Source organism: Callorhinus ursinus, unplaced genomic scaffold (assembly GCF_003265705.2).
Source record: "Callorhinus ursinus isolate GAN/ISIS: 27379988/994484 unplaced genomic scaffold, GSC_fseal_2.0 scaffold17, whole genome shotgun sequence".
NCBI lineage: Eukaryota > Metazoa > Chordata > Mammalia > Carnivora > Otariidae > Callorhinus > Callorhinus ursinus.
Genome location: NW_027397079.1, coordinates 8,006,208 through 8,022,999, shown reverse-complemented (window position 1 = coordinate 8,022,999; position 16,792 = coordinate 8,006,208). Strand labels below are relative to the sequence as shown.

General features: G+C 39.1%; 1 protein-coding gene across 6 annotated transcripts in view; it reads right to left on the bottom strand.

Moving 5' to 3' along the window:
• WDR17 (WD repeat domain 17) overlaps window positions 1-16,792 on the bottom strand; it is a 111,947-nt gene that overhangs the window by 72,091 nt on the left and 23,064 nt on the right. For all 6 annotated transcript variants that reach the window (XM_073902275.1, XM_073902272.1, XM_025886306.2 and 3 more), the window contains one exon: window positions 986-1,114. In XM_073902275.1, the coding sequence (XP_073758376.1) occupies window positions 986-1,114 (129 nt within the window). The remainder of the gene's footprint in view (window positions 1-985; window positions 1,115-16,792) is intronic.

Genomic DNA, 16,792 nt, shown 5'->3' with positions numbered 1-16,792 from the left:
ACAAGGTGAGAGGAGATGGAGAGAGACGCTGCGAAACAATGTCACCCCGTGAAGTCTGGGTGTGAATATGGAGGGATGAGGAGCAGCTGAAGACTGAAAACTGCAGCTTCACATTACAGGTGACCGACTACACCGACGTGTAAATCAGAGGGAGTCAAAGTCGAGGTGAAGACGACAGTAAGAGACTATTATAATAGTTTAGGTGGGAAGGCTGTAAATGTACAAAATGCTAGGACTGCTCCTGGTCACCTCCGGGATGGGAGGTGAGGCGGAGGAGCCAAAGAGAGCCAACCCTCACGTCTGGGGTTCAGGTAAGTGGTGAGCTGCTCACACGGAAATGCTGACTCCAGGTTTGAGGAGGAAGATGGACCTGCACTTAAGACGTTTATGGCACTTGTAACTGGGGCAATTCAGAAGGCCATTGGCTCTACAGACGGGGAACTGACGGGAGATGTCTGGATGGAATTCAGACATGAAAAAAAAGGAGCTGTAAAGGTTTGTATCTCAAGAATATCTCAAAGTATTTTCTATCTGTACTGTTTTTAATATAATGATCTCTAATGGATGACCCACATTCTTCAACTTTTGATTTTCTCATATGAAATGCTACTGAGCAAGGTCTGAAACAAATGAATAAGTGAATTCCAATTATTTATACGGAAATATATTTTAAAAGCATTAGATTCTAATTGCTCACCCCTCACAGACCGGAAGCTTTTAATTCTTGAAGAAATTCTTTTCGATGAACAGCACATAAAGGTTTATGAAATCAATTAAGATTTTTCTAATAATCTGAAACTATGATATAAGCATTTTTGAAAAGCTTGAATTGTTAAAACCAATATAGTATAAACAGCAACAAAATATAAGTATCAATTAAATTACAGTACTTAAGCCTTTCCTATAACAGGGATTTTAAAATATGTATTAAACATTAATTTTACCTAATAAAATTAGAAATCAAAAAGCATTCATAATATTTTACCTGGTAAATATAGATGGCCAGGGTGGCACAGTATGCAAACCTGTCTCCACTGGCAGCACATACATCTTTGTTCCATGGCTGACATCCGGCAGCCAGCAGGCCCACTTGCCTGACCTGGGACATGTTTGCCTTGAAAACCAAATTTGGAGAAATATCAGTCATTTTCATTATTCAATAAACTTAATTATTTTGAAGCTATCTTCATCAATCCTTATTTTTATGCCCTGAAAAAAATTTTTACTAGGACTATTAATCTCAATGTATACTTTCAGAGAATAAGAGTTGAAATCCCCAAATGTCTAGAGACGTCAAGGCAGGTAACTCAAATTTGAAAAGCAAGAGATTAGAAGATGATCAATAACAAATAACACTTGGCCGAGGACTAGGAATCCCAGAGGAGTGATGGGGGCCACAGTGAAATAGAAGGTGCATATTCACTCTAAAGGGCTTCAGTGCCACTGGAGAAGTCCCTTCCCTTTGCCAGATTAATGAAACTTTCCAAAGAAATGGAAGCATCTAGATTTTTGCATAAAATCTACCAATTTTTCAATACAGGCAGTTCAATTCAAGGCAGCAAATTCAAGTGTAAAACACCGTGAGCCAATACTGGGAAGGCTGTGGCCTCTGCCAGGGAACGTCATTGTTTTTATAGTGACTCAGTATCTTCACACCATTTGTGACACACAGGGCAGGTACACAAGCTGCATTAACAATATTGTTCATTTTCAAGATGGGCCAGAAGGAAGCTAGATACTACTGGTTACAAAATGTTGATGTGGCAGCGGAGGATGGTGGAGCAAACAGCACTGGAAATGCAGAATCAGTCCGGCTGGGACTCAGCCAGCAGGGATGGAGACCCAGCTCCAAGCCAGCATAGAGTGTGAGCTGGAGTGGGGGGTCCAACCTCGGGTCTCTGTTCCTTCCATCTAAAAGAAACCCTCTGAAAGAGGTTTTCCCTACCATTTCTCTCAGTTCAAGGGATTCTGTGAATCTATGTGTAAGCTCAGTTTTTCTAGGATGATGGAAAAAAGGAAGCCAAGAGTGAGGCTGTTTATAAATCTATGATCATATTGAAAACCCAGATACAGGGAAAACACTAAGGCAAAAACAAAAACAAACAATCTATTCTGAGTATTACCCTATATAGTTACCTCTTCAGTGGCATTCAAGAATAGATTAATTGACCAAAAAAAAAACTTTTTCAAGGCAGAATCTAGACCATTATTCGATATCTTTTCTAATATGGTCAAAAAAATTGGTCTAAAAATGAGGACTCTTAACATGAGACACTCTTCACTTATACCACAAAGTTATACCATGCAAATACCAATTTTTCACTGTCAACTTCATATCTGATTAAAATAAGGAAAAGGCATAAACAACAATTATAACCTTTAATTATTTTTGAAAAATTAAGTAAATACCTAGCAGATATAATAAATTTGGGTCACACTAACACACCAAGTCCATTTTTAATCAGCATTTTGTTTATGCTGTTCAAAAGTTTTATATTATTTTAGTAGCAAAATGTTATTGCTTTAACACAACATGTGAAATATCACACAAATGAAACATTAACACATAAATATATATATACATCTGACCCATGACACAAGTCTAAGAGGTAACTGTTCAATGTATCCCCAGGAACCATTCACCTCAACCTGCCTCTTCTCTCTCTACTCCGCCACCTAGCAGTGTAAAACCAGCTGCTCTGAACCAAGGAGACTTAGTACTGTCGTTGAAAAATAAAGCACTGTCTCGCCTGGGTGGCTCAGTTGGTTGGGCGACTGCCATGGTCCTGGTGTCCCTGGGATCGAGTCCCGCATCGGGCTCCCTGCTCCGCGGGGAGTCTGCTTCTCCCTCTGACCCGCCCCCCTCTTGTGCTCTGTCTCATTCTCTCTCTCAAAAAAAAAAAAAAAAAAAAAGAAAGAAAAGAAAAAGAAAGCACTGTCTCTGTATCATCTGCTTCCTTTTCAGTACCAGTGGAATCACGTATTGACCATAACACTACATTTATCCTTTATTTTAATGCTCAGCAATTAGTAAATTCTAGTGAGCTTCATTATCTCCAATTTAAAAAGTTACTTTCTTCTTTCTATCTTTTATATTTCATTTTTCCACCTTCTAGAAAAGATCTCTTCTTTCCTTTCCTCCTCAAATCTATCGTCATCCCATTAAATCCCCTTATCTGACTGGAACTAGTGTTGTTTTTTTTTTTTAAGTAAAAAGTTATTTGAAGTGAAAAATTCCATGATAACCGAACCGTGCTTCAGTGTTTGAGTGCTTAACTACAAAAATCTTCTCTCCTCCTCCCCTGGCACCTGCATTTCCTCAAGCACTAGCATTCCTGACGAATTTAAAAAAAAAAAAATACATATTTTTTTAAACTAGTAATGTTACATTACTTTTCACTGAAAATATATATTATTTCAACTATAGGATGAGTCGAATAGGCTTTTGTAGTTTCTCTCTGGGGTCTATGATTACTATGAATAATGTTTGCGTGTAAGTAAAAATGGTTTCTGATTTATGTTTAAGCAAATTTTGAATTTATATCTGGAAAAGAAACATGAAAGATTTAAACAAACAGGTAAAATGGAATCTTTTTAAAATTTTCACTTTCTGCTTTTTTATCTTTTTTAAACTTAATAAACTGTTTTTAGAGCAGTGTTAGTTCCACAGCAAAACTGAGTGGAAATTACAGAGAGTTCCCATTCACTCCCCATTCCCCAGTTACACACAACCTCCCCCACTTATCGAAACCTCCCACCAGACTAGCACATTTGTTACAATGATGAACCTACACGGACCCATCATCATCACCCAGAGTCCATAGTTTGCATTAGGGTTCACTCTTAGTGTTATTCATTCCATGGGTTTTGACAAATGTAGGACATGTATCCACCATTTTGGATTGTATAGAATAGGCACAATGCTCTAAAAATTCTCTATGTTCCGCCTATTGATCTCTCCCTCTCTCAAAAACCCCTGGCAACCACTGATATTGTCACACTCTCCATAGTTTTGCCTTTTCCAGAATGTCATATCATTGTAATTATACAGTATGTAACCTTTTCAAATGGCTTAAGTCAGTAATACACATTTAAGTTTCCTCTATGTATTTTCATGGCCTGATAGCTCATCTCTTTTTAGCAATGAAAAACATCCCTTTTGCTGGATGTACCACTGTTCACGTATCCATTCACCTACTGAAGGACATCTTGGTTGTTTTCAAGTTTTAACAGTTATGAAAAAGCTGCTATAAACATCCATGCACAGGTTTTTGTGTAAACCAAGTTTTCAATTCATTTAGGTAAACAATAAGGAGTGCAAAAGGAGGTGAACTGCTGGATCCTGGTAGGAGTATGTTTATAAGAAATGATCAAACTGTCTTCCAAAGTGACTGTACCATTTGCATTCCCACCAGAAATAAATGAGAGTTCCTACTGTTTCCCATCCTCACCAGCCTTTGGTGTTGTCAGTGTTCTGGATAGGCCATTCTAATAGGGATGCAATAGTAACTCACTGTTGTTTTAATTTGCAATTCCCTATGTCAGACATCTTTCCATATACTTACAGGCCATCTATCTTCTTCAGTGAAGGGTCTGTTCAAGTCTTTTAATATGCTAGAAAGGCTCAAGAACTCAGAGAAATATTTTACTGGATTCCTGGTTTATTAAAAGAGGATATTAACTCAGGAACAGCCAGATAGAAGAGATGCATAAGGCAAGGGATGTGGGAAAGGGCAAGGAGGTTCCGTCCTCTCAGAGGGGGCCACATGTTCATCAACTGGGGAGCCCTCTGAACCCTTTCGTGTTTTCCTGGAGGCTTCATTATACAGGCATCGTTGATTAAATCACTGGCCATTGACAAAATCTTTCAACCTCCAGCCCCTCTCCCCTCCTGAAGGTCAAGGGGTAGGACTAGAAGTTCCAACCCACCAAACACAGGTTGGCTCCAGCCAGCAATCAGCCCCCATCTTAGGTGCTTTCTAAAAGTCATCTTATTATCACAACAAAAGACACATTTATGGCTCTCAACACTTGGGAAATTGGGTCATCTGAATGACCAAATATATATTTCTTACAAATCACAATATTATAAAATGTTATTATTGGTTCAATTTCTTTAAAATGTAGGCCTATTCAGGGGGGAGCAAGATGGCGGAGGAGTAGGAGACCTGGATTTCATCTGGTCTCAGGAATTCAGCTGAATAGGGATCAAACCATTCTGAACACCTACGAACTCAACAGGAGACCGAAGAAGAGAGTAGCAACAACTCTCTGAACAGAAAAGTGACCACTTTCTGGAAGGTAGGACGTGCGGAGAAGTGAATCCGAGGCGATATTCGGGAGCATAGACGGCGGGGGAGGGGCCTCCGCCGGCCGCTTCTGGCAAGTGCTAGAGCCGCAGAGCACAAAATCGGACCTTTTAGAAGTTGGCTCCGTGGAGGAACGTCGCTGCAGTGGCTAAGCGGGGGGTGGAATCCTCCCGGGACAGTGTGGTCTCAGGACCCTTGGGGTCACAGAGAGACCGGGGGTGCCTGAGTGCGCCAGAGCTCCCAGGTATCAGAGCGGGGAAGCCAGCTGCAGAGACGGAGCAGAGTCGCGGGCTCTCAGCTCGGGGTGGCCATAAACTGTGATCTGCGGCCCAGTCGGGGCACGGCTCCTCCAGCAGGGACCCAGCAGGTGGCAGATCCGGGGAGACTCCCCTTCCTTCCCGGGGAGGAGCGGTGCGGGAACGCACTGCAGGGATCTGCTGGGTTTGGAGACTCTGCGCGGGGTCGGGTGCCAGAGATAGCAACGCTCCATCACAGGCCGGGTGAGCACGGAGTGCGGCCAGAGACCGGGGACACGTAGTGACTGCTTTTCTCTGGGGACACACTGAGGAGCGGGGCCCCGAGTTCTCAGCTCCTCCGGGTAGAGATTGGGAGGCCACCATTTCTGCCCTGGTCCTCCAAGGCTGTACGGAGAGCTTGCAGGGAACAAAAGCTCCTGAGAGCAAACCGGAGCAGCTTCCTTAGCCCGGACCGACAAGGGCGGGGCAATTCCGCCTCCGCCAAAGACATTTGGAAACCACAGCAACAGGCCCCTCCCCCAGAAGATCAGCACAAACAGCCAGCAAGCCAAGACCAAGTTGATCGATCAAGGAGAATGGGAGAACTCCAGCGCTAGGGGAATACTGCATAGATTCATGGCTTTTTTTTTTTTTTTTTTTACCATGATTCATTATTTCATCAAAGTTAATTTTTGTTGACTGCTTTTTTTTTCCTTTTTCCCCTTTTTTTAACCAACATCTTATCAATCCCTTTTTAAAAAAAAAAAAAACATTTTTCATTTTTCATTTTTAGAGTCATATTTTATCCCTTCATAGTAGTTACCCTTATTTTTGGCATATATATATAAGTTGTTCTCTCTTTAAAATTTTGAGGTACAGTTTCTTCTAACAGATCAAAATATACCCTAAATCACTAGTGTATGGCTTTGTTCTAGTCTCCTGCCTGATCACATTCTCTCCCTTTTTCCCTTTTTTTTTTTTCTTTTCTTAAATCTTCTTTCTTTTTTCAAACAACTTATCTTACCAAGTCCTTTTATAAAACCTTTTATAATTTTCATCTTTACAGTCATCTTCCATCCCTTCATTGTATCAACCCTTATTTTGTACATATATGTCTTTCTTCCTTTAAAATTTTAGGAGGCACTTTTTTCTAACAGACCAAAATACGCCCAAAATCTAGTGTGTGGCACTGATCTATGCACTAGCCTTATCATATTTGATCATATTCTGCTTTTTTTGTATTGTTTTGTTTTTGTTTTTATCTTTTTTTTTTCTTTTTTCTCTTTCTTTTTTCTTTCTTTCCCTTTCTTTTCCCCTGGTTTCAGGTCTTTTCTGATTTGTATACAGTATATTTGCTGGGGACGTTGTAAACCTGTTAGCATTTCGTTCTCTCATTCATCTATTCTCCTCTGGACAAAATGACAAGACGAAAGAAATCACCTCAGCAAAAAGAACAAGAGGTACTACCATCAGCCAGGGACCTACTCAATACAGACATTAGTATGATGTCGGACCTAGAGTTCAGAATCATGACTTTAAAGATACTAGCTGGCCTTGAAAAAAGCGTGGAAGTTATTAGAGAAACCCTTTCTGGAGAAATAAAAGAACTAAAATCTAACCAAATCGAAATCAAAAAGGCTATTGATGAGGTGCAATCAAAAATGGGGGCACTAACTGCTAGGATAAATGAGGCAGAAGAGAGAATCAGCGATATAGAAGACCAAATGATGGAAAATAAAGAGGCTGAGAAAAAGAGAGAGAAACAACTACAGGATCACGAGGGCAGAATTCGAGAGATAAGTGATACGATAAGACGAAACAACATTAGAATAATTGGGATCCCAGAAGAAGAAGAAGAGAGAGAGAGGGGGGCAGAAGGTATATTGGAGCAAATTATAGCAGAAAACTTCCCTAATGTGAGGAAGGAAACAGGCATTAAAATCCAGGAGGCACAGAGAACCCCTCTCAAAATCAATAAAAATAGGTCAACACCCCGACATCTAATAGTAAAACTTACGAGTCTCAGAGACAAAGAGAAAATCCTGAAAGCAGCTCGGGAGAAGAGATATGTAACCTACAATGGTAGAAACATTAGATTGGCAACAGACCTATCCACAGAGACGTGGCAGGCCAGAAAGGACTGGCAAGATATCTTCAGAGCACTAAACGAGAAAAATATGCAGCCAAGAATACTATATCCAGCTAGGCTATCACTGAAAATAGAAGGAGAGATAAAAAGCTTCCAGAACAAACAAAAACTAAAGGAATTTGCAAACACGAAACCAGCCCTCCAAGAAATATTGAGAGCGGTCCTCTAAGCAAAGAGAGAACCTAAAAGCAGCAAAGAGCAGAAACGAACACAGACAACAGACAGTTAACAGTCACCTTACAGGTAATACAATGGCACTAAATTCATACCTTTCAATAGTTACCCTGAATGTAAATGGGCTCAATGCCCCAATCAAAAGACACAGGCTATCAGATTGGATTAAAAAACAAGACCCATCAATATGCTGTCTGCAAGAGACTCATTTTAGACGCAAAGACACCCCCAGATTGAAAGTGAGGGGGTGGAAAACCATTTACCATGCTAATGGACACCAAAAGAAAGCTGGGGTGGCAATCCTTATATCAGACAAACTAGATTTTAAAACAAAGACTGTAATAAGAGATGAGGAAGGACACTATATCCTACTTAAAGGGTCTATCCAACAAGAAGAGCTAACAAGTGTAAATATCTATGCCCCGAACATGGGAGCAGCCAATTATATAAGGCAATTAATAACAAAAGCAAAGAAACACATTGACAACAATACAATAATAGTGGGGGACTTTAACACCCCCCTGACTGAAATGGACAGATCATCTAAGCAAAAGATCAACAAGGAAATAAAGACTTTAAATGACACACTGGACCAAATGGACTTCACAGACATATTCAGAACATTCCATCCCAAAGCAACGGAATACACATTCTTCTCTAGTGCCCATGGAACATTCTCCAGAATTGATCACATCCTAGGTCACAAATCAGGTCTCAATCGGTACCAAAAGATTGGGATCATTCCCTGCATATTTTCAGACCACAATGCTTTGAAACTAGAACTCAACCACAAGAGGAAAGTCGGAAAGAACTCAAATACATGGAGGCTAAAGAGCATCCTACTAAAGAATGAATGGGTCAACCAAGAAATTAAAGAAGAATTAAAAAAATTCATGGAAACCAATGAAAATGAAAACACAACTGTTCAAAATCTTTGGGATACAGCAAAGGCAGTCCTGAGAGGAAAGTATATAGCAATACAAGCCTTTCTCAAGAAACAAGAAAGGTCTCAAATACACAACCTAACCCTACACCTAAAGGAGCTGGAGAAAGAACAGCAAATAAAACCTAAACGCAGCAGGAGAAGAGAAATCATAAAGATCAGAGCAGAAATCAATGAACTAGAAACCAAAAGAACAGTAGAACAGATCAATGAAACTAGGAGCTGGTTCTTTGAAAGAATTAACAAGATTGATAAACCCCTGGCCAGACTGATCAAAAAGAAAAGAGAAATGACCCAAATCAACAAAATCATGAATGAAAGAGGAGAGATCACAACCAACACCAAAGAAATACAAACAATTATAAGAACATATTATGAGCAACTCTATGCCAGCAAATTAGAGAACCTGGAAGAAATGGGTGCATTCCTAGAGATGTATCAACTACCAAAATTGAACCAGGAAGAAATAGAAAACCTGAACAGACCTATAACCACTAAGGAAATTGAAACAGTCATCAAAAATCTCCCAAGAAACAAAAGCCCAGGGCCAGATGGCTTCCCAGGGGAATTCTATCAGACATTTCAAGAAGAATTAATACCTATTCTCCTGAAACTGTTCCAAAAAATAGAAATGGAAGGGAAACTTCCAAACTCATTTTATGAGGCCAGCATTACCTTGATCCCAAAACCAGACAAAGACCCCATCAAAAAAGAGAATTACAGACCAATATCCTTGATGAACATGGATGCAAAAATTCTCACCAAAATACTAGCCAATAGGATCCAACAGTACATTAAAAGGATTATTCACCATGACCAAGTGGGATTTATTCCTGGGCTGCAAGGCTGGTTCAACATCCGCAAATCAATCAACGTGATACAATACATTAACAAAAGAAAGAACAAGAATCATATGATCCTCTCAATAGATGCAGAAAAAGCATTTGACAAAGTACAACATCCTTTCTTGATCAAAACTCTTCAGAGTATAGGGATAGAGGGTACATACCTCAATATCATAAAAGCCATCTATGAAAAACCTACAGCGAGTATCATTCTCAATGGGGAAAGGCTGAGAGCCTTTCCCCTAAGGTCAGGAACGCGGCAGGGATGTCCACTCTCACCACTGCTATTCAACATAGTATTAGAAGTCCTAGCCACAGCAATCAGACAACAAAAAGAAATCAAAGGCATCCAAATCGGCAAAGAGGAAGTCAAACTCTCACTCTTTGCAGATGATATGATACTGTACGTGGAAAACCCAAAAGACTCCACCCCAAAACTGCTAGAACTCATACAGGAATTCAGTAAAGTAGCAGGATATAAAATCAATGCACAGAAATCAGTGGCATTCCTATACACCAACAACAAGACAGAAGAGAGACAAATCAAGGAGTCTATCCCATTTACAATTGCACCCAAAACCATTAGATACCTAGGAATAAATCTAACCAAAGAGGCAAAGGATCTGTACTCAGAAAACTATAAAATACTCATGAAAGAAATTGAAGAAGACACAAAGAAATGGAAAAACGTTCCATGCTCATGGATTGGGAGAATCAACATTGTGAAGATGTCAATGCTACCTAGAGCAATCTACACATTCAATGCAATCCCCATCAAAATACCATCCACTTTTTTCAAAGAAATGGAACAAATAATCCTAAAATTTGTATGGAACCAGAAGAGACCCCGAATAGCCAGAGGAATACTGAAAAAGAAAAGCAAAGCTGGCAGCATCACAATTCCGGACTTCCAGCTCTATTACAAAGCTGTCATCATCAAGACAGTATGGTACTGGCACAAAAACAGACGCATAGATCAATGGAACAGAATCGAGAGCCCAGAAATGGACCCTCAACTCTATGGTCAACTTATTTTTGACAAAGCAGGAAAGAATGTCCAATGGCAAAAAGACAGTCTCTTCAACAAATGGTGTTGGGAAAATTGGACAGCCACATGCAGAAGAATGAAACTGGACCATTTCCTTACACCTCACACAAAAATAGACTCCAAATGGTTGAAAGACCTAAACGTGAGACAGGAGTCCATCCAAATCCTAAAGGAGAACACAGGTAGCAACCTTTTTGACCTTAGCCGCAGCAACTTCTTCCTAGAAACATCGCCAAAGGCACGGGAAGCCAGGGCAAAAATGAACTATTGGGATTTCATCAAGATAAAAAGCTTTTGCACAGCAAAAGAAACAGTCCACAAAACCAAAAGACAACCGACAGAATGGGAGAAAATATTTGCAAACGACATATCAGATAAAGGGCTAGTATCCAAAATCTATAAAGAACTTATCAAACTCAACACCCAAAGAACAAATAATCCAATCAAGAAATGGGCAGAAGACATGAACAGACATTTCTCCAAAGAAGATATCCAAATGGCCAACAGGCACATGAAAAAGTGCTCAACATCACTCGGCATCAGGGAAATCCAAATCAAAACCTCAATGAGATACCACCTCACACCCGTCAGAATGGCTAAAATTAACAAGTCAGGGAACGACAGATGTTGGCGGGGATGTGGAGAAAGGGGAACCCTCCTACACTGTTGGTGGGAATGCAAGCTGGTGCAACCCCTCTGGAAAACAGTATGGAGGTTCCTCAAACAGTTGAAATTAGAGCTACCGTTCGATCCAGCAATTGCACTACTGGGTATTTACCCCAAAGATACAAATGTAGGGACCCGAAGGGGTACGTGTACCCCAATGTTTATAGCAGCAATGTCCACAATAGCCAAACTGTGGAAAGAGCCAAGATGCCCATCGACAGATGAATGGATAAAGAAGTTGTGGTATATATACACAATGGAATATTATGCAGCCATCAAAAGGAATGAGATCTTGCCATTTGCAACGACGTGGATGGAACTGGAGGGTGTTATGCTGAGTGAAATAAGTCAATCAGAGAAAGACATGTATCACATGACCTCACTGATATGAGGAATTCTTAATCTCAGGAAACAAACTGAGTGTTACTGGAGTGGTTGGGGGTGGGAGGGCTGGGGTGGCTGGGTGATAGACATTGGGGAGGGTATGTGCTACGGTGAGCGCTGTGAATTGTGCAAGACTGTTGAATCACAGATCTGTACTTCTGAAACAAATAACGCAACATATTTTAAGAAAAAAGGAAAAGAAGAAGATAACAGGAGAGGAAGAAAAGGGGAGTATGTCAGAGGGGGAGACGAACCATGAGAGATGATGGACTCTGAAAAACAAACTGAGGGTTCTAGAGGGTAGGGGGGTGGGGGGATGGGTTAGCCTGGTGATGGGTATTGAGGAGGGCACGTTCTGCATGGAGCACTGGGTGTTATGAACAAACAATGAATCATGGAACACTGCATCAAAAACTAATGATGTAATATATGGTGATTAACATAACAATAAAAAAATTAAAAAAAAAATAAAATGTAGGCCTATTCAGATTGTATATTTCTTCTGTGAATTTTGGCAAATTGTGTCTTTAAAGAATTGGTCCATTTCATCTAGGTTACCAAATTTGGGGGCATGGAATTATATGTAGCATTCCCATATCATCCTTTTAATGTCCATATATAGTGATATCCCCTCCTTCATTATTGGTATTGGTAATATGTTCCTTCTCTCTTTTCTTCTTAATTAGTCTAGCTAAAGGCTTATAGATTTTACTAATCTTTTCAAAGAAGCAGGTTTTCATTGTTGATTTTCTCTACTGATTTTCTATTTTTGATTTCATTGATTTCTGATCTAAATTTTTATTTTTCTTCTCTTCTCCTTACTTTGGATTTAATTTGCTCTTCTTTTTCTAGTTTCCCAAGGTAGAAGCTTATCTTCTCCTTACCTTGGATTTAATTTGCTCTTCTTTTTCTATTTTCCCAAGGTAGAAGCTTAGATGATTAATTTTAGATCTTCCTTCTTTTCTAATATAAATTTCCTCTAAACACTGTTTTTGCTGCATCTCATAAATTATGTTGTTGTATTTTCAATTTCATTTAGTTCAAAATGCTTTTCAATTTCTCTTTACTTTGATCCATGTGTTATTTAGAAGACTGCTGTTTAGCCTCCAAGTATTTGGGGATTTTCAAGTTATATTTCTGTTATTGATTTGTAGTTTAATTCTGCTGATGTCTGAGAGCAGACCTTGTATTATTTCTATACTTTTAAGTCGTTGAGATGTGTTTTACGGCCCAAAATATGAATGTTCCATGTGAGCTTGAGAAGAATGTGCAATCTGCTATTGCTGGAGGAAGTATTCTATATGTGTAAATTAGATACAGTTGATTGAAGATGCTATACAGTTCAACTTTGTTCTTACTGTGTGGTAGATCTGTCCAATTTGACAGAGTAGTAAACGTTCCAACTATAATATTGTGCTCATCTATTTCTCCTTGCCCTTTTATCAATTTTTGCCTCATGTATTAGAATACTCTGCTATTAGGCACATACACATTAAGGACTATTTATGTCTTTTTAGAGTATTGACCCTTTTATCACTATGCAATGACCCTCTTTACCCTTGCTCTGAATTCTGCTCTGAAATTAACATAGCTATACCCACTTCTTTTAATTAGTGTTAGCATGGTATATCTTTCTTCATCACTTTGCTCTTAGCCTATATATGTCTTTATATTTAATTTGAGCTACTTGTAGACAACACATAGTTGGGTCTCTGCCTTCTTATTAGTGCATTAGACCACTGATGTTCAAGGTAATTATTGATACGCTTGGATTAGTATCTACCCTATTTTTACTGTTTCAATTTGTTCCTGTTTTTGTCTTCCACACTTTTTCTTTCTTTTGTGGTTTCAACCGGGCACTTTTTATGATTCAATTTTTTTTCTTCTTTCTTAGCATATCAATTATGTCTCATTTAAAATTTTTGTGTGTATGATTATACTAGACATTGCAATATACATTTACAACTAATTCAAGTCTACTTTCAAATAACACCATTCTCAAGTAGTGTGGGCACCTTATAATAACAAAGTATCCCTGATTCCTCTCCCTATTCCTTGTTTCATTGCTGTCATCCATTTCACTTATACATAAGCAACACAACATATATATCTATAGATATATATGTATATATGTGTGTATGTATGTGTATAAGAGCATACATAATCAAATACATTGTTGCATTTTTATTTTGAATAAACTCTTATTTGTTAACAAGATCAATTAAGGGTGCCTGAGTGGCTCAGTTGGTTAAGCGACTGCCTTCGGCTCAAGTCATGATCCTGGAGTCCTGGGATCAAGTCCCGCATCAGGCTCCCTGCTCAGCAGGGAGTCTACTTCTCCCTCTGACCCTACCCCTCTTATGCTCTATCTCATTCTCTCTCTCAAATAAATAAAATCTTTTAAAAAAAGATTAAGAAAAATGAAAGGTTTTCTTTTACCTTTATTTATACATTCCCCAATACTCTTCTTCCTTTGTTTATGACGATCTGAGCTTCTGACCTCTATCACTTACCTCCTCTGAAGAACTGCTTTCAACATTTGTTGCAAGGCAGGTCTATGGCAACAAATTCCCCAATTTTTGTTTGTCTGAGAAAATATTTATTTCTCCTTCACTCATGAAAGATAAGTTCACAGATTATGGATTTCTTGGCTGGTATTTTATTTCTCTGAACACTCTAAATATTTCATTTGTTCTCTTCTTGCTTTCATGGTTTCTGAGAAGTTGAATAGAATTGCTCCTCTGGTTTTTTTTCAAGATTTTCTCTTTGATTTTTTTTGTTTTTTAGTTTGCATATGATCTGCCTAAGTATAGTTTTGTTCTTTCTGTTTTCGTTGTTGTTGTTGCTTTGCATTTATCATGTTTCCTATTTCCTGGGCTTCCTGGATCTGTGGTTTGCTGTCTGACATTAAGTTAGGGAAATTCTAAGTCATTGCTTCTGTTCCTTTCTCTTTCTTCGTGTTCTGGTACTTACAGTATGTGTATGGCATACCTTTTTACTTGTCCCACAGTTCTTGGATATTCTGTTCTGTTTTTTATTTCCCCATTATTTTTTCTCTTTTCTTTTCAGATTTGGAAGTCCCTACTGTCATATCCTCAAGCTAAGAAGTTCTTTCCTCAGCCATATCGAGTCTACTAATGAGTTCACTATAGGCACTTTTCATTTGCTAGTGTTTCTGGTCTCTAGCATTTCTTTTTGATTCTTCTTAGAATTTCCATCTCTCTGTTTAAATTATCCATCTGTTCTCATATGTTGTCTATTTTTTATTAAAGCCCTTAGTGTATTAATCATAGTTTCTTTAAATTCGTGGTTTGATAATGCTAACATTCCTGCTATATCTGACTCTTGTTCTGATGGTTTTTTATTCTCTTTAAACTGCGGGGTTTTTTGCCTTTTAGTATGCCCTGTAATCTTTCCTTGACAGGAAAACATGAGTACTGGGTAAAAGGAACTGTAGTAAACTGACCTTCAGTATTATAATGGTAAGTTGTGGAAAGAGAGGAAGTGTTCTGTAAGTCCACTGATTAGGTCTCTGTCTTTTGGTGAGCCTACTATGCCTGTGGAATGCAAATTTTACCAGTTGATTCTTGGGGAGGGTGGGGGTTTATCCCTTAGGAGAGACATGGTGGGTACAGTGTACAGTGAGCTGGAGTTGGTTATTTTCCTCCCCCACATAGGTTAGACTCTGAAATAACCAGCATGTTAGGCTCTGGTAAAACAATTTCTCCTGAGAACAGCCTTGTTAAGAAAAAAATGTCATGATATATTTCAAAATGGTTCCTTTTCTTCTCCCCCTGCCAGAAGCATGAAGGGATTTTCCCTGATCTTCAGGGAAGATCCCTGGGAAGACCTGGTAGAGATCCTGGAGGTTAAGCACACAAGCTTGGGGGTCTTCCTGGAGTTTTTAACTCTCAGACCTGGGACATGAGCCTCCAGCAATTCATCAATTATAGTTCAGGTTTTCCTATTCTGGCTCTGGTTCCCACAGAGGTTTTAGCTGGTACGTCTCTGCTCCAGCAGGTTGTGAATTTCTGTAACTGCTTGTCTGTCTCTCCAACTGTGGAAGGAGCAATCTGCCTTGTGACCTCACTTCTCTTAGAGATCTAAGAAGAGTGGTTAATTTTTCAGTTTGTTCAGCTTTTTATCATTTTAGGCTGAAGACTTTTTAAGATTTTATTTCTTTATTGACAGAGAGAGACAGTGAAAGAGGGAACATAAGCAGGGGAGAGAAGGAGAGGGAGAAGCAGGCTCCCCGTTGAGCAGGGAGACCATCGTGGGGCTCGATCCCAGGGCCCTGGGATCATGACCTGAGCCAAAGGCAGACACTTAAGACTGAGCCAACCAGGCACACCCCAAGTCACACCCCAAGTGAAGACTTCTAAGCTCCTTACCTGCCAGACTAGAAACTCAAAGTCCGTCAGCTATTTATTAAAAATAAGTAAGTTACTTCAAAATTCATTTTGTCAATGTATTTTTACTTTAATTATCAGTATATTTTGATTTACTACTTTTTTAATTTACTACTTTTTAATTTCCAAATTTAGGGAATATAAAAATTTCAATACTGTCATACAATTTGGTATGATCTTGTTTCTAAGCAGCTTTCACAACTCTTAAAATCTAACAACTTAATTCTTTTTTAAATTCAGAGTTGAATAACTTGTCCAAACTGGCCATTAAAATAATAAGCAGGATAAAACAAAATGGCAACTTATTGTAAAAATCCATGACTTTAAATGAAATTTGAAAAAATTATACATCATTAAGTACATGAATACTATTGCATTTATAAATCTTATTTATGCATTTAAGCAGGCAGTATTAGGGAGCCTGAGCTCAGTCGGTTAAGTGTCTGCCTTTGGCTCAGGTCATGATCCCAGGGTCCTGGGATCGAGTCCGAATCAGGCTCCCTGCTCAGCAGGGAGTCAGCTTCTCCCTCTGCCCCTCCCCCCTGCTCATGCTCTCTCTCTCTCTCTCTCTCTTGCAAAAATAAATAAAATCTTAAAACAATAAAAATAAATAAAAAAACAAATGGGCA